Source organism: Paramisgurnus dabryanus, chromosome 1 (genome assembly GCF_030506205.2).
Source record: "Paramisgurnus dabryanus chromosome 1, PD_genome_1.1, whole genome shotgun sequence".
Classification (NCBI taxonomy): Eukaryota; Metazoa; Chordata; class Actinopteri; order Cypriniformes; family Cobitidae; genus Paramisgurnus; species Paramisgurnus dabryanus.
The window spans coordinates 57,390,183-57,414,364 of record NC_133337.1 but is presented as its reverse complement, the minus strand read 5'-3'; the positions used below and the strand labels follow the sequence as shown (position 1 = coordinate 57,414,364).

At 39.8% G+C, this 24,182-nt stretch overlaps 1 protein-coding gene across 5 annotated transcripts in view; it reads left to right on the top strand.

Annotated features, from left to right (window-relative positions):
• trrap (transformation/transcription domain-associated protein) overlaps positions 1-24,182 on the top strand; it is a 125,791-nt gene that overhangs the window by 66,533 nt on the left and 35,076 nt on the right. For 2 of the 5 annotated variants that reach the window (XM_065242539.2, XM_065242537.2), the window contains exons 38-57: positions 198-464; positions 590-796; positions 893-1,051; positions 1,169-1,300; positions 1,430-1,540; positions 1,624-1,770; positions 4,676-4,889; positions 5,412-5,537; positions 9,149-9,295; positions 10,726-10,925; positions 13,056-13,177; positions 13,568-13,781; positions 15,318-15,497; positions 16,798-16,944; positions 18,583-18,702; positions 19,313-19,600; positions 19,801-19,938; positions 20,016-20,119; positions 20,529-20,664; positions 23,140-23,331. In XM_065242539.2, the coding sequence (XP_065098611.1) occupies positions 198-464; positions 590-796; positions 893-1,051; positions 1,169-1,300; positions 1,430-1,540; positions 1,624-1,770; positions 4,676-4,889; positions 5,412-5,537; positions 9,149-9,295; positions 10,726-10,925; positions 13,056-13,177; positions 13,568-13,781; positions 15,318-15,497; positions 16,798-16,944; positions 18,583-18,702; positions 19,313-19,600; positions 19,801-19,938; positions 20,016-20,119; positions 20,529-20,664; positions 23,140-23,331 (3,351 nt within the window). Of the gene's footprint in view, positions 1-197; positions 465-589; positions 797-892; positions 1,052-1,168; positions 1,301-1,426; positions 1,541-1,623; positions 1,771-4,675; positions 4,890-5,411; positions 5,538-9,148; positions 9,296-10,725; positions 10,926-13,055; positions 13,178-13,567; positions 13,782-15,317; positions 15,498-16,797; positions 16,945-18,582; positions 18,703-19,312; positions 19,601-19,800; positions 19,939-20,015; positions 20,120-20,528; positions 20,665-23,139; positions 23,332-24,182 lie in introns of all 5 variants that reach the window. The other 3 variants (XM_065242538.2, XM_065242535.2, XM_073815708.1) reach the window with 2 other exon arrangements.

Below are 24,182 nucleotides of genomic sequence, written 5' to 3'. Positions count from 1 at the left end.
TAATTCGGTATTGTCTGATTAAAATGTGCTCTTATTATCATTTCCTGTTTTCCTTCACCGGCGTACCCACACAAGATAAAATTAAATAAGCAAGCAAACGTTAAAGATTTAGGGGACCAAATTTAATAGCTCTAAAGATCTGAAAACATGTTCTGAATGTTTGTAATGGTTGTGGCCCTGAAAAAATTTTCTTCCAGGTGCTGGACCCTGAGAAACAGGCAGACCTGGCAGACTCTTTAAGGATCTACCTGCTTCAGTTCTCCACTTTGCTGGTGGAACACGCTCCTCATCACATCCACGACAACAACAAGAGTAGGAACAGCAAGCTGAGGCGTCTAATGACCTTCGCTTGGCCCTGCCTGCTCCCCAAAACATGCGTGGACCCCGCTTGCAAGTACAGCGGCCACCTCCTACTGGCTCATATAATCGCCAAGTTTGCCATTCACAAGAAGATTGTGCTACAGGTAATAAAATAAGAAACAAACTGAATGACATTTACTTCTCGATGAAAACTCACTACTCTTATTGGACCAAAGTCTGTCTTTTGCTGTGAACTGCTACTAAACGTTGATGTTTCTGTTCTGTGCAGGTTTTCCACAGTCTTCTGAAGGCTCACACCATGGAGGCCCGCGCCATTGTCCGTCAGGCCATGGCAATCCTCACGCCCGCGGTTCCTGCTCGGATGGAGGATGGCCATCAGATGCTCACACACTGGACCCGGAAGATTATCGTGGAAGAGGGCCACACAGTTCCTCAGCTGGTCCATATACTGCACCTTATTGTACAGCACTTCAGAGTATGTCACTTCAGTTGACTCATGCACACAATATAACCCCCTTCTTATGCTAAAGCCATTAAGCATTTTCTAAACCTTTAATATTTCTGTGCACAGGTGTATTACCCTGTAAGACATCACCTGGTTCAGCACATGATCAGCGCAATGCAACGACTTGGCTTCACACCCAGTGTGACTATTGAGCAAAGGAAGTTAGCAGTGGATCTGGCTGAGGTGGTCATCAAATGGGAGCTCCAGAGAATCAAAGACCAGCAGGTTTGTCGCTAGAAAATGAGACAATCAAATCACTGTTTCCATTTCTCATCATAAATGTCATGTAACAAAATGCCTTGCGTGATAGATCCCGATCATTTATTCAATTTATTTTTGCAGACGGAATCTGATGCAGATCCTGGAAATGTCGGCGAGGGCACAAGCGGATCCTCCGCTGTAAAGAGAGGAATATCCGTCGACTCTGCCCAGGACGTGAAGAGATTTCGCACGCCCGCTGGAGCTGTCGGCACGGTAAGGAAACCTTAAACCAACCGTGGCCTGTGTGTGACCGCTGAAATCAGCCTCTCGCTCTCTCTGTCCTGATGGACTCTGCCATGTTTTAATAAATCTGCTGTATTGTGTTTGTGTCGGTTTAAGCAGGTATTCGCCCGCAGTCAGTCTATGCCGGGCACAGAGGCTCTCCTTACCAAACCTGTGGAGAAACAGCAAACTGATACCGTGGTCAACTTCCTCATCCGCATTGCCTGCCAGGTAAATGAAGAGCTGTTTCCTCCCGATTGATGAATCTCTCAAAAGTTTAAAAATAAAGTTTACTGCTATTTCTGCTTTTACAGGTCAATGAAAGCACTAATGTAGCTGGCTCTCCCGGTGAGCTGCTGTCCCGCCGTTGCGTAAACCTGATGAAGACAGCACTCAGACCGGACATGTGGCCTCGTGCCGAACTTAAACTGCAGTGGTTCGACAAGCTCCTTATGACTGTGGTGAGTCTGAAAGCCATTACTTAACCAAACAATGGCCACCTTTTTGCCTTTAAGATCAATATGAAGCACTTAAAAATTTTTTCTGTAATCCGAATAAAACATGATGTAATTCAATCAAATAAAATTAAATAAATGCAGGGTGGTACTTTATCCATCATGAATTTATTAGGTCATGGAAAAAAGTGGCCATTATGTATCAAGTTGTTGGAGAAAAGAGGTTGAAAAGTACAAAGAATCCTGTCTTGTCAGGTACATTCACATCTTTGAAAAAAGTTTAAAGAGTGAAATCTTCATCCTAGAGAGGATCTTATGGTGTTCCTGTCATTTGTCATATGCCGTTCCTCTCACATCTCTCTTCATTACTTCCAAGAGCAGTTTTGATACCCGCCAAATCGATATTGCTGCTCTTATGACTGATTTTTCTTTCTTTGAAGTTCACCGGTGTGACTAATTCAGCTGTCATATGAGAAAACATCTCTCAGGCATTGTGAACTTCAACCAATTGCACTATTATTACTGTAACCTCCCAGCACAGTGCCAGTGTCAGACGTTTCCTATGCTCATGCAGACCTGTGATGGAAACGCTTATGATATGTCCCAGTTACTTGGTGTGCAGAGAGGAATCTTTTTATTACCCTTGCATATCAATAGATCAGATTACACATGGAAAGTTTTTGGAAATCGGAATTGCAATGTGGTTTTGGTTGGAATAAAATGAATGCCTTTGGCAATTTCTCCTTTTACTTTGACAACAGCTTTTTGGCACCGGTGCAATAAATTGAGGTTCAGGACACGCTTTAGGTGTGTAATTGATTCTTTAAGCATTTTATTATTCTTGCGTTGCCCAGAAAGTTCTAGGAAAGGATCAGTTTCAAAAGCTTCTGAAATCTTTTGATTCTTAATTTAAATCGTCAATCTCTGTATGCTAAGATTTAAAGAAAATCCTGAGGGGTCTCATTGGTAATTAGTACATTCATTTACATTCATCTCATAAATACCATCATTCCAGCATGACTTGAAGGCAGCGAGCTTGCATGCTTTATTTCTGTATGTGTGACACTCAGCTGTCTATTCAAGGGTGAATTCTGACAGTGAGTGACGCATTGTATTTTTGCTCAAGTTGCGGATAATCTTTATTTTTTTGGGATCAGCCTACGGATTCCTTTCCAATAAACTCATTTAAGCTCTTTCAAATTTCATTGTATATCTCATGCAGTGTCTGTGCTGCTGTGCCACTCAGAGGAGTATTTTTGTACCGCCACGCCTCCAATCTATATTTCTTTATTTTCAGAATAGGTCAGTTACACTATCTATAGTACGAGTTTGACAAGCAGGTCATTCAGCATCTGTGCACCAAAGCTCTGTGAGGGCGTGAGCTGCTCTCTTATCTGAACTAATGAACAGCTCCACAAATCCCATTGCCTTTTATCATCTCATTGTGCTGGATTATCAGTGATTAAACAACAGGATTTAGGGGATGGGCTTAGCTTTGTGCAAATCTGCTTGCAGGTCCCTTGGTCCTCAGGGGCCATATTTAACTCGGTTGTCAATATAACATGCATCCAACCTTTCAGTAAGAACCTATTTAACGTGATTTTGCATTCGTTGGACCAGCATGTGCACTGTTTGGCATACGTAAATGAATGTTTTTTTTAATTCATTTTAACACTGGTTTTGTCTTACTACTTGCCCTAATAAAAAATTGTGTTCACTGAAATTATGTATGTAGAAAAGGGTGTTAGAAAATACCATAGAAATTTTTATTTTTTGTGTGCAATAACCATATATTTGCATAAAAAATGTGCATACGTGTTTGTGTTGAAGGGTAGAGGTTCGAATCCGCTCTGCATCATGTCCCTATTGTCTTTCTTTACTTTGGCTGTCTTTAAAGGGATAGTTCAGCAAAAAATTAAAATTACCCCATGATTTACTTGCCCTCAAGCCATCCGAGATGCATATATCCACCATCTTTCAGACAAACACAATTTGAGCTATTTTAGAAAATGTCCTGGCTCTTCCCAGCTTTATAACAGTAGAAAACTTCCAAGCCCAATAAAGTGCACCCATCCTTCACAAAAGTAATCCACACGGCTCCAGGGGGTTAATAAAGGTCTTGTGATTTTGCAAGAAAAATATCCATATTTAAAATTTTACAAAGAAAAATAACTAGCTTCTGCTAACAGCCTCCTAGTGATTAGGCGTAGTGACTAATGCGGAGGTAAATAGGAGAGAGCAAAACCACAATGCAAGTCACAAGTTAAAGTCACCTTAAAATGAAAATTCTGTCATCATTTACTCATTTCTTTTTTCTGATGAGTACAAAAGAAGATATTTTGAGAAATGATAGTAAACACAGCAGATAGTGACCATTGACTTCCATAGTAGAAATAAAAATCTGATGGAATTTAATGGGTACCGTCAACTTTGTGCTTACCATCATTTATCAAAATATTTTCTTCATCATTTATCACAATACTTCCAAAATAGTTTTTCCTACTATGGAAGTCAGTGGTCACTATCTGCTGTGTGTTTACCATTTTTTTTAAATATCATCTTTTGTGTATATCAGAAAAAGAAATTCATACAGGTTACAAACAACATGAGGATGAGTAAATGATGAGAGCATTTTCATTTTAAGGTGAACTATCCCTTTAAAAAGAGGATAAAAAATACTGGATATATTTCTCTATAAAGTTGCATCGATTGCCCTCATTTTCTAAAATAACTGGAATTGTGTTAGTCTGAAAGATCATGGACATAAGTGTATTGGATGGCTTGAGGGTGGGTAAATCATTTTCATTTTTCCTATACTCTCCCTTTAAAATGCAAAGTAAACCTATGACAAAAATAAACATGCCTTAGGTGCCCAATTTACCAGTGTATGCTGTTCTGTTTATTTTTTTAGGAGCAGCCCGCCCAAGCAAACTTCTCCAACATCTGCACAGGGCTGGAGATTCTCAGCTTCCTTCTGTCAGTGCTGCAGCCTCCGGCCATCCTCGCTCACTTCAAACCCCTACAGCGCGGCATCGCAGCTTGCATGACTTGCGGCAACACCAAAGTGTTGCGTGCGGTGCACACCCTCCTGTCCAGGCTTATGAGCACTTTCCCTACAGAGCCCAGTGAGTAGATCAGCCACGACTGATGCAATATCTTTTCCTGGAGGTCTCGGTTGAGCATAGCTGTGGATATATGTAGGGCAAACAATAATTCCCTCATTTGATTTAAAGCACATCCAGAGAGCGGGATACAGTCAGAGGGAATCATTTACAGGCTAGGGTTACGCTCTACAGCTGCCAACAGACAAATAAACAGCTTGACTGTCCACAGAGAAGACATTACAAAAGTCAGAAATGTTCTGAATGTGTGTGCTTATTTTGTTAAATCTTTTAAATCTCATAGGCTGCGAAACTTTTGTACTGTATATGTAACATTAATAACCCTTATTGGTTTTTGTGTTGTGAAATTTTGTCCTGAGATGCAAAAATGCAATTTAGTAGCATTTTCAATACTAAGATAAAATAATTTAACTTTTTGTTATTTACTTTTTTCTTTTATATTCTTAAACTTATCCAGGTTGTGCTTATTTTGATTACCTTGAGAGGTGGAGGCCTTTTCTTTCAATATGTTTCGTTTTTCCCCAGGCACATCCTCTGTGGCTTCAAAATACGAAGAGCTGGAGTGTTTGTATGCTGCCGTAGGGAAAGTCATTTATGAAGGCCTCACCAACTATGAGAAAGCCACCAGTGCAAATCCAACTCAACTATTTGGTGAGAAACTTTATAACAGCTGCATCAGACCAAAGGAAGTTATTCTGGAAATTTATTCACCAATACTTTCATTTGTACTGTTAAAGGGATAGTTCCCCCAAAAATGAAAATTCTGTCATCATTTACTCAATCTCATGTTGTAAGAAATCCGTATAAATTTCATTGTTCTGATAAACATGAAGGAAGATATTTTGAGGAATGTGTGTTACCAAACCGTTCGTGGACCCCATTGACTTCCATTGTAGGAAAAAAGAACACTTTAGAAATAAATGGGGTCCACGAACGGTTTGGTTACAAACATTTCTCAAAATATTTTCCTTTGTGTTCTTTATACAAGTTTGTAACAACACGATAGTGAGTAAATGAGGACAGCACGTGAACTTTCCCTTTTAAGGGGTTCTTGATTAATTATGATTTCACTTTTTTAACTACAGTTAGTGTGTTTTGTTGCTGTTTTACCATAAACAACATCTGAAAGGTTACAACGCTTAAAGCTCAATCCACAGAAATCGCTTCTCATAAACTACAAACGAACGGCTGCAAACTACATTGAGCTTCTTCCTGGGTTAGTGACATCACAAACCCCAATGTTGGACTGCTTTTTATTTTATAGGCGGTTTCAACAGTAACCACATAAACGAGCGGCTTTCGTGGTCCACACGTAACTTCCAGTGAACTCCGCTAAGAATAAATAACAACAAAGTAGTTTATTTATATAACAAGCAAAATAAACAACATGAAGATTACCTAGAAAACCAAAACATTTGTTATTTTCGATGAGGTTTTTGATGAGGTATGCAACTAGTCAGACCATTAAACAAACAGAAACCGAAAGTAAAGTTCGGACCAGACGCGTAATCGCATACGTGCGTCCGATGAAACGGTCTATTGCAAGGATGTACACTAACGACAACACCAGGGGCGTCAGTTTGTTTTGAAAAGTGGTGGGGACAAAAGATCAGATGAAAAAACATTATAGCAGGATGGGAAAAATATTGAATAACGGCGCATCAAAAATGGGCATAAAACCCTCAACAATGTCGACTTCACATGTAACAGTCCCTGCAAAACCAGTTCAACCGAACAGTGCCAAAGCACCATACTATAGACAGCAGCGCGTTAAGTCAATGATTACAATGAAATTCATTACATATGTAAAAGAAAACACACTATAAGCACACAACGCAACATATGTGGACCACAAAACCAGTCGTACACTGCAAAAATTATTTTCAAGAAAATAATTTCTTTGCATTTTTGTCTTGTTTTCAGTAAAAATAACAAAAAATTCTTAAATTAAGATGCTTTTTCTTGATGAGCAAATGAGCTAAGAAAATAAGTCTAGTTTTAGACCAAAAATACCAAATGTAAGTGATTTTGTGCATAAAAAAATCTGCCAATGGGGTAAGCAAAAAAATCTTAAACATTTTTCTTAAACACAATTTTTCACCCCATTGGCAGATTTTTTACTTGTTTTATGCACAAAATCACTTAAATTTGATATTTTTGGTTTAAAAACTAAATTTTTGCTCATCAAGAAAAAGCATCTTAATTTAAGGATTTTTTGATATTTTTACTGAAAACAAGACAAAAATACTAAGATTTTTTTCTTGAAAATCTGACTTTCTTTCTTATTATTTTTGTCTTGTTTTCAGTAGAAATATCTAAAAATTCTTAAATCAAGATGTATTTTCTTAATAAGCAAAATGACGTAAGAAAATAAGTCTAATTTTTAGACAAAAACTATACAATTTAAGTGAATTTGTGCTTAAAACAAGCAAAAATATCTGCCAATGGGGTGAAAAAATTTTGCTTAAATTAAGTGTTTAAGAAAAAAGAAATCTTATATTTAGATTTTTTTCTCACCCCATTGGCAGATTTTTTTGCTTGTTTTAATCACAAATTCACTTAAATTGTATATTTTTTGTCTAATTTTTGCAGTGTAACTCGCACAGGTATTGTTTGATTTTTCAGAACATTTTAACCAAATGCTTTCAAAAAGTGGTGGGGACAAAATCAGACATTTCAAAAAGTGGTGGGGACATGTCCCCAGCGTCCCCAGTGTAAATGACACCTATGGACAACACTATTTGGCTTTGTTACCCAGTTAGCAAAATGCTAATTCATACTAATCTGAAAAAGGCCTATAAACACTTGCAAACTTATTAATCTCACCAATGAAATTTGAATGTTGACGTTTGTGTGATCAGTGTAAATTAATCTCCGATTAGAACTTTTATGTAGTGCAGGGCTCAACGCAAATTATTTTTTATTGAGAACCTAATTCAGGTTTTCACTTGCCCTGCCAAAATTTTCACTGGCCCCAATAAAAAAAGTTAGTGTCACATTTTAAAAATAATCATTCAAAAGTCAAATATGATTGTATACATATACCACAGACCTGTTCCAACGAAAAAAGGCTCCCAAAATTTCTGCTTTACATGTAAACTGGCAGCAAACTGTGCAAAATATTGCATTGTTTCTTTCGTCATGTTTTACCCAAGTAAATGTCTGCTTCCAAGATGTTAAATAATATACATTGATGAAAATATATTTTAGTGACTGAGGGTGAAGCACTGGCCCAATCGGGCAAGTGACAATACTTTTTACTGGCCTGAACGTCTCTCACGCTTGCCCCGGGCCACCGGGCAGTCTTTTATGTTGAGCCCTGTAGTGTTTACTTACGTGCCCCTATAGCTACAGGCATGCTAAACATGATCTGTGTTTTGTTCGGCCGGTGTAACAAAGCCATGGTTTGTTTTTGTAAAAACAAAGTTCATAGTTATGGCAACAGATTTTTGTCTAAAACTCGTTCTATAAAAAACTGACCATCTAAAAAATAAAAGACTACTCAAATTATTCTCAAATTGATGAGGCCACTGTTTACAATACACCCGTAATGTTAAAGGGACGTGACGTTTCCTGACAACATGTGGTAGGTGGTTAGCGAATCACAACACATTGGGCCATCTTACCAATATGAGCATATTGCGTATTTCTGTTTTTAGGAGGATAGAAACATAATAAATAAAGGTAAAATATGTGAAAAATTGTGTTTTTTTTACCTAGGCATGAACACAAACTTTCAAATACAATCGGTTTCCCACCCCTTTAATATGGAATTTAATTCTTTGATGGTGTTCATTTAGCATAACCTTGATCCATTTCTGATTCAATATTTTCACAACTTTTTTTCTTTTGTTGAAACTCTTAGATAACGGTTTCAGTTAATAATCTGAATTTAGTAGTGTTTGGTGTCAGCCCAAAGTGGCACCATTGATCAATAAATACCCTGCGATTCTGCTCTGCCAGTGCTCTAAAGTTACATTTACCCCTGATGTACCGTATGCGTCTCCATCAAGGGTGACTTTTTACATTTATCTTTCCTCCCCAGAGCCATGATCTAAGAAACGCATTACTCATGCTTTTTTCTTCCTCCTCACCCCGTAACTCGGTTAGATTTCTCAACAAATGTCCTTGTAATACAGCTATCGGGACAAAGAACCTGCACCCAAAGTCATTAGCAGGCGCGTGTCGTGCGCTGTCCCTGACAGCATCACATGGGCCGCAGGGCGCGTTGTGTTACCACTTTCTCTCCTCTCTTTTTCCAGGAACGCTGATGATCCTGAAGTCGGCCTGCAGCAACAACTCCAGCTATATCGACCGTCTTATTTCTGTCTTCATGCGTTCGCTGCAGAAGATGGTGAGGGAGCACTTGAGCCCACAACCCAACCCAGGAGCCGCTGAAACTAGCACAGGTGACTATTCCAAAGCACATAAACAATTTTTTGCCTCATGGAGGTCAGATGGCGCTTGGAGTAGCGCTGTGTTGTCTGAACAAAGCCGAATCAATCCCTAATTGGCTGCTGTCTCTAAGCAACCGTGCCAAGCTAATGCAACATAGCACACTTGGCTCAATTTAAACAATTTTGTGCTTTAGCGCCGGCCTGGTTCTGACATTTACCCATCTGCACTCGCTTAAGACCGTTTCCTCCATTTCAAAAGCCTGTTTTTAAAGATTTTAGGCATGGTTTAGTTTGGTATATAGAAGACAGCTGAGGTAGGTTAAGATCAATTGCTTTGTTGAGTCATCTTGTTGGCCCTGAACTGACAGCCTGTCATAAATTTGGCCTCTTGACATGAAGATGGAAAATGTACTCCCTTAAGCCTGGAGTATATTTTTTTACACAGAGTAGTTTATTTGACTCATGCACGTACACCGACAATACCTCTCCTAGCCTACATACTCCAGTGCGTGCATGCGCGACCTTTGCATACAAAGTATAAGCGGTTACAAAAATCTTGAACTATGTAATGAACTATACTTCAGGCTTTACTGGGACGGCCTTAATCCTTCTGTCTGCTGTCATCTGGAAGAGATTAAAAGTGGGAAGAAAGACAAAAAGACACGTTGTCACCTTGGAACAGAATGTAAGAAACAATAGAGTTAAACTTCAGCATGTGGTGTCCATATTTGACCACTGGGTGCTGCAGGAGGGCCAATCGAATGTTCTCAGAATGGCCCACAAATCCATTCCTACTGAGAAACATCTTCTGTGATTGAAGTCAAAAATCTCCTACTGTGTCCAGCGGAATATAAAACCGAGACAATCCCATGTGCTCGGTGGTTCTCCTAGATGCTATTATGATTTTTAAATGGTACATGAGATAGGATTGAACAGACACGGACACGTTGGCCTGGCGTGTTTGGAAGGCTTCGAAATGCAATGTCACCCTGACAGTGTCGCCCAAGACCTCACCACAGCATGAGCCAGCGTCGAACTGAAAATCAGCCTATAACATATTCTCCCCCAAGGGTTCGAGTGATCAGCACAATCACATTTTACCTTGAGCAAATCAAGCAGAAAATACATTCAGAGGCCGGACTAAACTCATAATCCTGTCTCCTTCAGCTATAGCTCTCCATACTAAAACCTAATCACTTTTCTCCAGTTTTTCAGGAGGTGGAATTTTCTGTTTCGTAGCTCATATTCACATCTGTCGTACAATTTTTGATATATGTTCAGAACACTGACTGAACCTCAGTTTAAGGGGAAAAAACATAGTTTAGGTTTTCATGGTTTGGAAAATAGTACAATGCAGATAATCCTCTGAAAATAGTGTTCGCTCATTACTACCGATTATGTCTCATGCTTGCTTGCTTCCGATCGTTCTTGTGTGGATGTAGTGACGAGCGAACTGGTGATGCTCAGTCTGGATCTGGTGAAGACCAGGTTGTCGGTCATGAATATGGAAATGAGGAAGAACTTCATCCAGGTCATCCTCACCTCCCTCATCGAGAAATCTCCCGACCCAAAGATTCTTCGAGCCGTTGTGAAGATTGTGGAGGAGTGGGTCAAGAACTCAAACCCTATGGCCACCAACCAGGTAAATGCTCAACCACCAACCTCTCCTGAATCTGGTGTCTCTTTTAAAGTCTTTGTAAAGTCAATCTTGAAAATTCTTTAGTAAACACATTATAAATGTTAGAAATGTATTGCTAAACACACCAAAAAGAATGTAAACTATGTAGTGCAAAACTGCAGGGTTCGAACGTTAAACAGTTTTTCACCATTTTTGTGTTCAGGATTAAACGGGCCCCTAACACAATTCCGAGCATTCATTCAGGTTGTAGCTTTATTTAAAAGTTAGGGCTGACAGTGGATACTTCTCCAGCATTTGACAGCAGAGGATCCTGCCTATTTTTACCAAGATTTTAATAACTTATTTTATTTGTGTTTTTTTCCAACGTTCAAATTTGATTTAACACATTTTCCTGTCATGTGACAAACTCAGAACACATTTAATATTTGACTTTACAGGGACTTTAAGGTGTCATATAATGAAAAATCTAATTTTCCTTTCATCAAAACTTCCTCCCCAGTCAAAAAAACTTCTAATCTAAAGGGCTGATCACGCCAAACGCGTTTATGGCAGTTGCAGGATCCATTTTTGTATTATATTCTATGAGTAGGGAGAGTATGCGTGCTGTTTATGTGCGGCAAACGCCTTGCGTTTTTTGTCGCCAGCCGCAGCACGCACTTTTGAAGTAGCGCTGATAGCGGAAAAGCGTCCGACGTCATTCGCATCTTTCTATTGTCCAATCGAATGAGGGGAGAGGCGGCCCTTTCGTTGTGGTGACCGATCAACCGGAGTCCACTTACTCGCCGTCTCCTGCATGTTTGTGGCCCTTTTGTGCACTGCTCTTTTAAAAATAAAAAGCAGTGTGTCGTGCCTTGCATTTCCAAGCGTTTAAAATGCGTTTGGTGTGAATAGCCCCTAAGTTGCAAAAATGCTGAAATCATCATATCATAATACGTATTTACACGCAAGTTACATTAATCACATTTTTTCTTATCTCCAGTCCCCCTAATCCCTATCCCAAAACCTTTTTGTTGTCTCTCTATATAAAAACAGACAAATTCAACTCTCTTTTCCATGAAAGGTTTGTTTAACTTCATGCGGCTCCGTACATACGATCAGCGCATGACAGTGCGAGACTGTGATGTCACACCCTGGTCGGTCTGCGCAGCACCGCTGAAGTCGAACAAAACTGTTACCGCGATTAACACCGTAACAAAGTAGTGCTTTATATAGTCACACATTGGAAACAAACTCCAGTCCTCGCGAGGGAAACACTGGTTTGGTAAATCCCAGAAAACTGAGTAAAGTTAAAGTGTAGAAAGTTCACCAAACTATGTGCTCTTACTGCCTGTGAGTAGCACCTATACTCTGCATTTCATTCTGGAAACATTAGGAAACAGGAGCTGAAGCTTATTTTTAACAATGCTTTTTTTCTCAGCCCATTTCAGGTCAATTATTTTTGTGAACCTGTCACAGTGCAGGATCGCAAATGGGCTTTTATTGAAGAATAGGGCCAATAAAAATATTGAGGCTGAGAGGACCCACAGTGCAAGTGTTGACCTAAGTGTTGTTTTTCATTTAACATGCAAAATGCTGTTTCATAGGAATCTTAAAAGCGCAGCTGCCAAAAAATAGCTTTAAGTAACTATAGACTATATTATATTATAATATCCAATTTTTAGGATTTTAACAGATACCAAGGTGAAACATGGCTTTCCTCCCATAAAACATGAATCGGGCCTTCTTCATGATGCTGTGATATAAGAAACATCCTGTTTCTGAATGTTTGCTAGCCTCACAAAAGTAAACTAGCCTTATGTTGACTCTTTGAATACACCAATGTTAAACATTTGAGCCTAAAGCCCATTCTGCTGTAAATGAGGTGTTGTGTATTTAGTGCGCTGTGGCCCGGACGGCTGAACCCAGGTGTCTGTTCTGTTAGCTCAAGGCGAACGAGCAGACAGGGAGAGAAAAAAAGAGCAAAGCAAAGGTGCCGCAGAGCTCTCCCAATAGATGAAAGATAAATGGAGTGTATCAATCTGACCCCCCACCCACCGCACTGCACCCCACACCTCTCCTCTTTCAATCCCTTTTCTCTTCTGCTGCTCGCTCTCATTCTTTATCATCGTTTTTCTTTTCTTCCATCGTTCCTAGGTGCCTAATCCGCGAGAGAAGTCCATTCTGCTGGTGAAAATGATGACTTACATTGAGAAGCGTTTTCCTGATGACCTTGAATTGAATGGCCAGTTCCTGGACCTCGTTAATTACGTCTACAGGTAATTACGACGATTAATCATTGGGGTCTGCTGTCCACACCGGCCCTCCATTTATTGCCATTAGCAACCAGTCTGCGGCTGGTTGTGTGGGTGGCAGGTCAGGCTTTTGATTGCTGAAGTGGGTCTGGAGGTCTTTATTGAATGGGGGCAAGAAGCATCAGGGGTCACAATCACCCTGGGCGAGAGAGCGTTTATCCACAGTCACGTACAATTGATCCTTGTGTGTACCCATGGGCCTAAATCAACATCTTTAGCCGTTAAGTTGTTACACATCACATGTGCATGATTTTTTGTCACCCTTCATTTAACATTGTCTTGGAAGGTAAAAAGCAGCATACTTGCAGCATGTTTTTTTTTTGTCTTAAGCATTTTATTATGTGCTGTTTTTAGAGATGAGAATCTTTCAGGAAGTGACATCACATCCAAACTGGAGCCTGCGTTCCTGTCGGGCCTGCGCTGCGCCCAGCCGCTTATCAGAGCGAAATTTTTCGAGGTGTTCGATACCTCGATGAAGCGGCGCGTCTACGAGAGGCTTCTCTATATTTGCTGCTCGCAAAACTGGGAAGCCATGGGAAGCCATTTCTGGATTAAACAGTGTACTGAGGTACAGACTTTAACATTTTAAAATTTGTAGTAAAAATTGCTAGTATTGGCATATAAAATATTTAGATTTTTATATTTAGATTTGGCCGATGCTCAAATCATCAACGAACACCATGAACCACTCGCTGAGTAGCACAGTTTTGAAAATGAACGTTAAGTGTTGTTTTAATTGACATTTGAGTTTGTGCATGGTTATTGACTTCCATTCTGAAGCAGTCAAGAGATGCTTCTTAACAAGTCAAAAAGTCAAGACACGACCCATTGTCAAAATTTCAGTGTCCATCACTGTAGATCATCCAAAACAAACCAGAAATGAGACTCAAAGTGTTAAATACCGGAATTATCCTTTAATGCTGTCCTACACACGGAGGCTGTACGCATCGAATCATCCTGCCGTGATGGAGCAGGAGAACATTGGCTGTCGGAGCTCTTCAGTACACGTCAAGCCTTTAGAAGTGTGGGCTAGTGCCACAGACCCGTTTTTCAAAACAGCAGCTAGTGGTGCAACGGATCGCAGTTGATCCGTGATCCGTACGGATCACGACCCACGGTTCGGCTCGCATGTGATTCGCGGATTAATACGCAAATTTAAATAGGGAAAGTTTATAATTTGTAAGTGTTATAAAGGTTTGCAAATGTTAACATTCAAGTGATTTTAAACAGTTTAACTGCAAAAAGGCGCTAAAGTGATCAGTTTACTTTACGCACAAACGCACGCGTGCGGTTAAATGCGTCCGGTCCAGCTCGAGTCAGACGTAATCATCCTTCAAAGATCAGAACTCTTGATGTTTAAATTTCAGAGAGTTGCGCTACTTTCTCTCATACTGTAGTGTATTAAAATACATTTGGCTAATAGAGCAATGAAAAACAACGTAACGTTTTTATGTGGGACGACTGTAATGCTGCGCCGTCTGTAATTCACCCTTTGTCTGTGTCTGTGCGCTCGTTTAAGGGGACTCGGTAGTGCACAAACAGAGAGATGCAGTCTGTGCACATTTGGTCTTAAAGAGACAGTAAGCTCAATTGACCTACTTAAGTCTGTGTCATTAATGTTAATCAAACAACCCAAGACAAAGAGAAAATCACTTCTGAAGCTTTAAAAAAATAATAATTACATTTAATTAATACAATAAATGCAGTGTTATTATTCATTTGATTTCTGTAACTAATGATTTTAGACCTTACTTAATGTGCAACCTTGTTCTTTTTATAAATGTTTGTAATTTCTTGATTTGTTATTAGAATTTTCCCATACTTTTTTTTTGCTGATCCGAAAAATGATCCGATCCGTGCCTCAAAATCCGTAATGTGATCCGAACCGTGAGTTTTGTGACCCGTTGCACCCCTAACAGCAGCTGTTAAACGATGCTGGCTCATACAGGTGTCATTTAAGTGTGAATGTTAACCGCCTTTTTCCCCTGTAGAGAATCTGTGGCGAGCCACATGGTGTGATCTTCACATAAGGAGCAGCTGTTTGCGTGCGTGTTTGAGGAATGGCGGCAGTTCCGAGTTTGATTTTGCCGTTTCTTCTTCACAGCTGCTGCTGGCTGTTTGTGAGAGGAACACCACCATTGGCACCAGCTGCCAGGGCTCCATGCTCCCCTCCATCACCAATGTCATAAACTTGGCAGACAGCCATGACCGCGCAGCCTTTGCCATGGCCACACACATCAAGCAGGAACCACGCGAGAGAGAAAACAGCGAGACCAAGGAGGAGGTCAGTTGTGCCGTCATGAAAATACACTCTCATGTACAGTTTGAGTCCTTATTGGCCTGTATCAGATACGGTTTGTAGTAACCGATCATCAATAACTTCACAGTGGGCGATACTGATAATCTACTTTTGTTCGGCATTACTTTTTTTTGCATTTCAGTCAGCATTTTATTTGTTAAATAAAAACATTTGTTTGAAACAAAATAGTGTAGAATTTAGTGCTTGTTTGAATAATTTGAATAATTTTTTACTTTACATGACATACAGGCTATGTAAGCGACTCTTAAAGGGACACTCCCCTAAAAAAAAAATAGTCTCATTTTCCAACTCCCCTAGATTAAAAGATTGGATTTTTACAGTTTTTGAATCCATTCAGCCAATCTCCGGTCTGGTGGTAGCACTTTTAGCATAGCTTAGCATAATTCATTGAATCTGATTAGACCATTAGCATTGCGCTCAAAAATGACCAAAGAGTTACAATATTTTTCCTATTTAAAACTTGACTCTTCTGTAGTTACATTGTGTACTAAAAACGACAGAGAATTAAAAATTGCAATTTTCTAGGCAAATATGGCTAGAGACTATACTCTCATTCTGGTGTAATGATCAAAGACTTTACTGCCGTGCCATGGCTGCAGCAGGCGCAATGATATTAAGCAGTGCCCGAAAATAGTCCCCTTGGTAACTTTCAATAGCAAACATTTTCTGTTGGTTTTAGTACACAGTGAAACTACAGAAGAGTCAAGTTTTAAATAGAAAAAATATCGAAACCCTTTGGTTATTTTTTAGGGCGATGCTAATGGTCTGATCAGATTCAATGGATTGTGCTAAGCTATTCTATTCAGTGAATTAACCATGTGACTACAGTGGTTCAATCCTCGTTTCATGAAATGCTGAGAATACTTTTTTTGTGCTTAAAATGTAATTTCTGACATGCATTCACAAAAGCAGCACATTCATGCGTTAAACATTGTTGTCATAGATATATACACGCATAGATGCTTCATTTGGCCACTCCATAAAGGGCGAACCGTTAAACGCATGTGTGTGTTGCTTTAATATGCAGTGTATTAACGAATACGCAAAGTAATTAATGACCATTTTTTATATTAGGGTGAACTAACGCTTTAAAATATGATCGTAATAATCATAATGGAAATTTGTAAATGATCAAGCACCAAAGTTAAGGCAAATGGCGCTGTCTTTAAATATATGTATACGTCACTCATATATGCGTAAAAAGTAAAAAAAAAAACTAGTTTTCCACCCACGTTTTGTGTTTTTGTGACCTTTTTATGTGTAGGATGTGGAGATAGACATCGAGCTGGCACCTGGGGACCAGACCAGCCTGCCCAAGACCAAGGAGCAGGCGGAGAGAGACTCGGGCAACCAGCTGCACATGCTCACCAACCGCCACGACAAGTTTCTAGACTCCCTGAGAGAGGTCAAGGTGAGACTTCACCTAAACATATGCCACCCTCATCAGAAAAACAAAACAAAACTTACTAACAAAACTACAAAAAGACACATGTTGGAATTAGTCGTTTCACACACACAAAAGTCATTTATCACAGTCTAATCAAATGTAATCTGGTTCCTTTTTAACTGGACCTGCTCTACCTTATTAACCTTCTCCTTCATAAGTGTCTCTGTTAAAGCGAATTTGATCAGGGCGACATGGGATTCTGTCTGTGAGCGCTTTAAGGTCACGCCGTCATTGATTTCTGTTTAATCCTGGACACAGCGCTGTTTTATATGCACCTCTCAAGCAGGCTTTAGATAAATGATGAAGTGGAATAGTTCAAAGCCCTGACCTTCCCTCCTTCGCCCGCCGGAGCAGCTGTCAGGAACCAAAGCACACATTTGAGTTTTCACTTATGCTAACAGCTCGATTCCTTTTACGGTCAGAGGGCCAAACCTTTACCCGCAGTTATGCCCTCAGAATTATTCAGTGGCAAGAGGTGATGACCAGTCATGCATGGGAAAAGTACAATGGTCCCTTATGAGCAGATATTTTTTGAGGGAGAGTTTAATCTAGCTTGTCTCTCTTTGTCCTTGAACGAGCATCAGCATAGGTAAAGATGAATTTGTAAGCATCTCCTTTTGCTTCAGTCTTGGATATATGGGCTGCACGTGTGGCTTAGACTGGTGGTTGAAATGATTGATTTCCAGTATAATACGGATATTGGATATGCCAAAAGTGTTTAGTAATACAGGTCTGTTGGTAGTATTGACTTTTGAGTGACTGACAGATGGCTAATGCAAATGCTTGCACTTTTATTTGCTCTTGTAATGATGCGAGTGCACATGAATAATCAAATGCACTTCTTTGTTGAATTGGCTGTAATTGGATTAAGTGATGTAGGTGAAAATAAACAGACAGAATTAAATTTAATTGAAAATTAATTTTTTCATTAAAATATTTCATCTGCATATTGGTTTCCATGTAAACTGAGCTGAAGAGTCCTGCTGCTATTTATTATATTATAAAATTAATCAAACAGTATTGACAAGAATTAAAAACTACTTATTAGTTCTCCTTTTTTAATTAAAAAATAACTGCTTTCTTTAGTAAGAGACATTTTAACTTTATTTTATATTCAAATTAAACTTTATATGAAGTATTTGATATATATATAATATAATATATATATAATAATAATAATAATAATAATAAAAATAAATAAATATATATATACAAAATCTCTGCATTGTAGAATGCTTTGTATAATAGATATTATAATTAATAGGCGATATTGCAAATTTTTGCATGAAATGAAGGTTTCATACACCCAAGCAGGTGCACAAATATATATATATATATATATATTATTTGTGCACCTGCTTGGGTGTATCTGAAACCTTCATTTCATGCAAAAATTTGCAATATCGCCTATTAATTATAATATCATTTATACAAAGCATTCTACAATGCAGAGATTTTGTAGCTGAAAAAATTGGCACTTGCAGGACTGTAAATCAGGAGGCACAGTTATCGGCTGATGCGATAATCTCAAATTGGCCAAGTGTCGGCTGATATATCGTCCTTCGCTAAATAAGCCTCCTGTGTGTGTTTTTGTGTAATTAGACAGGAGCACTGCTGAATGCACTGGTTCAGTTGTGTCACATCTCCACCCCTCTGGCTGAGAAGACCTGGGTCCAGCTTTTCCCCCGACTCTGGAAGATTCTGTCAGACCGCCAGCAGCACGTGAGTACCTCGCTGTCCTAGTTTTTCAAAAACTTGGCCTTTCAATCTGAATGCGGAGTGTGATGGCTGTTAGTTTTGGTTAAAGTGCAGACGGGCCATTTCGCTAATAATAATGCATATCACTGCAGAATCAGGGTGAATTGTGTTGTTAATGGTGTTTGAGGTTTTGACTCTATACTTATCTCGTAGCTCTGTGCTAGGATTCGGGAGGGGAGAGGGGGGGACAGGCTGTCTTCATGCCCCTGCCACTGAACTTAAGCAGGGAGCATTTGCTAATGAGCAGAAATGAAACCTTTTATGCAAATATAAGAGTTTAATGGACCAGATGTCTTTAAGTATTAAGAATCTCATTAAAGGGCTTTAATTTGGAATGACTGTGGCTGTAAACTATTACAAATCACATTCAAAATAGCAATCGTCTACTTCATGTCTTTGCTTGTGCATGAGGTAAGAAAACTAGGACATGTTTACTGCAATGGTTTATCCCTGTCAAAGTGACGCATAGCAGAGCAAAAAATAACAATGGTGGCGTTTTAACTTCCTTCATCAATTTCTTGATCAAGCTAATATTACCAAAACTAATACTTGTCTTATATAACCACTTTTGCAGGCCCTGTCAGGCGAGATGGGCCCGTTCCTATGTAGCGGTAGCCATCAAGCTCAGCGGGATTGCCAGCCCAGTGCCCTAAACTGCTTTGTGGAGGCCATGTCGCAGTGCGTGCCACCCATTCCCATCAGACCCTGCGTGCTGAAGTACTTGGGCAAGACGCATAATTTATGGTTGCGCTCCACCTTGATGCTGGAACAGCAAGCGTTTGAGAAGGGCCTTAGCTTGCACATCAAACCCAAACAGAGCACTGAGTTCTACGAGCAGGAGAGCATCACACCTCCACAGCAGGTATAGGAAGTGAAGGTTTATCTGTGTCACTTGTCCACTAAATTTCTATCAGTTTTGTTTTGACCTGTCAGTGAGGGCAGTTTAAAATATCCAAGAATTCATGCTGCTTATGCTAAGCAGTCATCTCATTGGGTCGCCTCTTGAATATGGATGTGTTTGTCCCCTATATTCTTTGAGGATGCTATTTCATATTCCCCCAGGAGATCCTCGACTCGCTAGCGGAGCTCTACTCCCTGCTGCAGGAAGAGGATATGTGGGCAGGGCTGTGGCAGAAGAGATGCAAGTTTCCAGAGACTAGCACCGCCATCGCGTACGAACAGCATGGCTTTTTTGAACAGGTGAGATACTGAAACAATTGCTTCCCGTGAGTCCCTCTTTGCATATAAATAATGCGAACAATGTGTAACCTTTCCAGGCTCAAGAAACCTATGAGAAGGCGATGGAGAAAGCTCGCAAGGAGCACAATGCTTCACCTGCCATCTTTCCAGAGTACCAGCTATGGGAAGATCACTGGATCCGGTAAATTGTTGTTTTTTTCATGAAAAGTTCCTGTAAAACTTCTGATTCAACACTTCAGGCCGCCACTCATTACGCCAGTCTGATTTATTGCTTTCCAACTATAAGTTTGACAGGCTTTGGTTTGTGCCTAGTTAGGTTGAGTTCCACTTGGAAGCTATTTTTCTGTTCTCACTAAAAGCAAAAAGCAAAAGAAAACAACTTAAAATCAGGTTCAATCTTTTATGCATTACAAAATCTTTATTTTTTACATGATTTGTGTTGTAAATAGTTAGTACATAGTATTTTCCCAACTTTCCTGACTCGTATGACCAAGTCCACATTCCATGAAATTTATGAATATTCAATTTGTGGAAAATTGGTTTCTTTTGTTTTTGTTTTGCTTTAACTTCTACATGTTGTTATTTTCTAGTTGTTCCAAAGAGCTGAACCAATGGGAGCCTCTGACTGAATATGGACAATCTAAAGGCCACAACAATCCATACCTTGTGCTGGAGTGTGCCTGGAGAGTGTCCAACTGGGCGGCAATGAAAGAGGCTTTGGTGCAGGTAAACCCATTTACACACATTGCTTTTTTCACGTAAACCTCCTAAAGCTTTGTTTATACTCGCGCTTTGGTCCGCAACGCAAGCCTCCGCGGATTGCGCACGAAACAAACATAAAGAAGAGGATAGAAGTCGTCGTCCGCTGGAACAACCCTGGTGCTTTTAACATCAGAGTTTGATACATAAATATGAGAACTTGAATAAAACAACAATCTTTTAAATATGTCCTTATTAAACATTATCATTTCATTAACGTTTTTTACTAAACAAACAGTACAGATATCTTAAGGTTTGTATTTTATTCCTCGTCTAGTGGTTCATTCAATACAAATATAAGCTAAACATTCTGAATCATGTAAAAGAATTCGTGTTTTAAACTGCAAAGTTTCCATACTTTACTTACAGAGTGTCAGATAAATATATACATTGTTTTGCTTGGATTGATCAAAGAATTACGTCACAGGCTTGCCTGCTCGGACAGAATCGCCTCGAGTTCGGTCATTTTCGGATGCGGAGCCGCGCGGAAAGTTACAAAAAATGCCGTGCACACCGCCACGTGAAATGGGGTCTCGCACACCCAACGCGCACGACCGCCCACTCCGCGTTGACGTCATTTTTGCCGCGCGCACCAACGCGCCCGTGCGGACGCGTCGAGTACATAGCTTTAGACCCGAGTTTTGGTTTGTCTTTTTCTTTCAGATTTCTACCAGCTATTTTGGGGTTAGGAAGAACCAATAAATATAATAACCAAATATTTTTCTTTGAACATGAAGCAGTGTAATTGTCTACGTTTGTGTACAACTGGTTCCAGTTATACAGAATTAAGTATTATGGTTCAAACTACAAAAAAATGTGATGTCATGTCTTAGGAGAATCTTGAGTACCTGTAGAGTAGTATTACATCCTTCATATCTCCAAAGAGTCTTTAGTTTTATCAAATTGATAAAAGACAGATCCACTCTAACGATAGTTTCTGAAAAAACACAAGCGAGTCACAAGCCGGGGGAAAACACACGCAAACATTATCCCACTATCTCTGGAGAACTGATTCACTACGTGTTCATGTCGTTTACATTATATGCACTTACGTGCCGATTACCAACCAAACAAAGACATTTGATGCAGTTTTACTTGCCGTCGGTGATTTATGACTACCCCATTTCAACGAAATCCAGCGTTGAACACTCATGCACTGCTCCGCTGCTACCCAGGATAAACAAACTATATCCGTTGTTTTCATAATGCTGGGTTCTTTGGAAAGTTGAACAAGCTTAAATTTCCCTCACAAATAACAACACACTTCTTCTGTGACGTTGATTTCGTGTTAGCTCTTCGTTGGTGTTTGCGCTATTCGAACTTTTGCGAATGTTTAGCATGAGAAATCCAGTCAGAATGCATGAAATGCTGATAGACCTGCCTTTTAATACCCGCGTACATACAATTTACAATTTAAATTTCATGTCCAGTTAAATAACCCAGAAGCAATACCTCACAATTACTCTATTCATAATTATTAAAGTTTCATCCTATTGTGAAAGCACTTCACTTTTATAATCCAAAAAGTCACACGCTTACTGTGCTGGCAGAATTGTTTATGACTCAGGATTGTAGCCTTGCCATCGGTGGTTAATTTATGGGCTTCACTTCTAAGACAAAGTAGAAAAAGTGCGTGATGGGGCTGGACACATTATAAATACTCCTGGCTCTTGTTCAAGGAGACTTGGAACGAATTCATTCAGGTTTCTGTCCTGAGGTGACACCTAATTAAATTGTCCAGCCCTGCAGCCCTTCCCTCTCCCACCCCGCTGTCCCCCTCCTTTAGCTTTGCATCTAATATTTACGGATACGTGCTTGAATAATTGCTCAAACATCTGCTGGGAAGTGATTTGTTTTCCTGTTCCAGGGCAGGCTACTTGGCAGCAGCGGTTGTTCTCTCGAAGTTTAAATGTCCTCTCTTTCAATTAGGGGTTGGTGGATTAGGCAGACCGTACGCATTATCCATCAAATTTCAGCCGTGATAAGTGCCCTTTGAAAGTGCCACTGTTCCAGTGGGTTGTTTTAACACTACTTCCTGTAATACTTGGTTCTGGTTGGTTGATTGTTGCATTTTGCAGTCACCAATAATTTGTATAGAGAAGAATAAACTAAATATTTGCTCTCCATCACTATGCTACTTCCGTGTCTCTTGCAGAACTCAATGGTCTTTTTGTGGTAAAATTAACTAATTTTCTAATTCATCAATATTTCATATCTCTTTATGTATTTTTTGGTTAGTAGCCGTGTAATAAGCTGATAATGTACAGTCAGCTGGATATCATCACAATATAATTCCCCTTAGGATGATACAGGATGGTCCTAATCACCCCATCGGGTTTAATTTGTGTTAAGTCCCACTTTTCATGATCTGCATCTAGTTTGCACCATCCATGACATCCACTTTGAAAGTGCTCTGGTTCATTCTGTGGTTTTGTGCATTAGGTGGAGCTGAGCTGTCCCAAGGAGATGGCCTGGAAGGTGAACATGCATCGCGGCTACCTAGCCATCTGTCACCCCGAGGAACAGCAGCTCAACTTCATCGAGCGCTTGGTGGAGATGGCCAGCAGTCTTGCCATCAGAGAGTGGAGGAGACTACCACACATCGTTTCTCACGTACACACTCCGCTGCTGCAGGTGAGGTTGATAAGCACCCTTGAACCAGAAGCTCTCCAGACACATTTTAATGTCCGCTATGCTTTGTCTCACATTAAGATTAAGCACCGCCATTGACTTAATCTAAATTGATTGTCAGTTTTAAATAATGACTCCTCCTCAAAAGCACAACAACTGGTCAGATGTAACCAGCGATAAGCTAAAGACTTCAGTCACTCCCTTGTTGCTAAGAGAATGCGTAAACTTTGTATAATTGCCTTTTTATACTCCACATTTATCCAGAATGTCTTTTGTCATTTCTTCTTTGCCTCTTATTTCTCTCCATCCCTCTTTTTGGCCCTTTGGCCTTTTATTAAACGACTGAGGTAGTGTTGCCTGCACAATTGTGGTGCTCAATAGGCAGCTTGTATTAATATTCATTAGAAAGAACAGCCACCTGACTGCCACACACATGATCAGGCAGGACACACAATGGGACAGAGGCGAGAAGATGTGTGCCTGTAGATTAAGTTAATGTGTGGGAACTGGGCGCGCTGCGTTCTCCAGGGACCGTTAACTCTTCTTGATCTCCCCTCTGGTGTGATGGGAAATATGTCAGCCAAATTGGGGAAATGAGGCATTGCTGTTTGTTATGGTGATTACTGCACATGGGTTTTGGTTGATGGCTCTGTTATCCATGGGATTGAAGAACTGTGTTCAGGATGTTTTGATTATGTTTACAAAACAAAAATTATTATTGATGCTTGAAGGATAGTTGCTTTTTTTGGTGCGAGTAGCATGTGTTTCAGCTTCGGTTCACGTTGTCAGAACACACAGCGAATATCTTGTAAATGGTAGTCCAAATGTGGGAAAATCAGGTTTTTATTGTGATT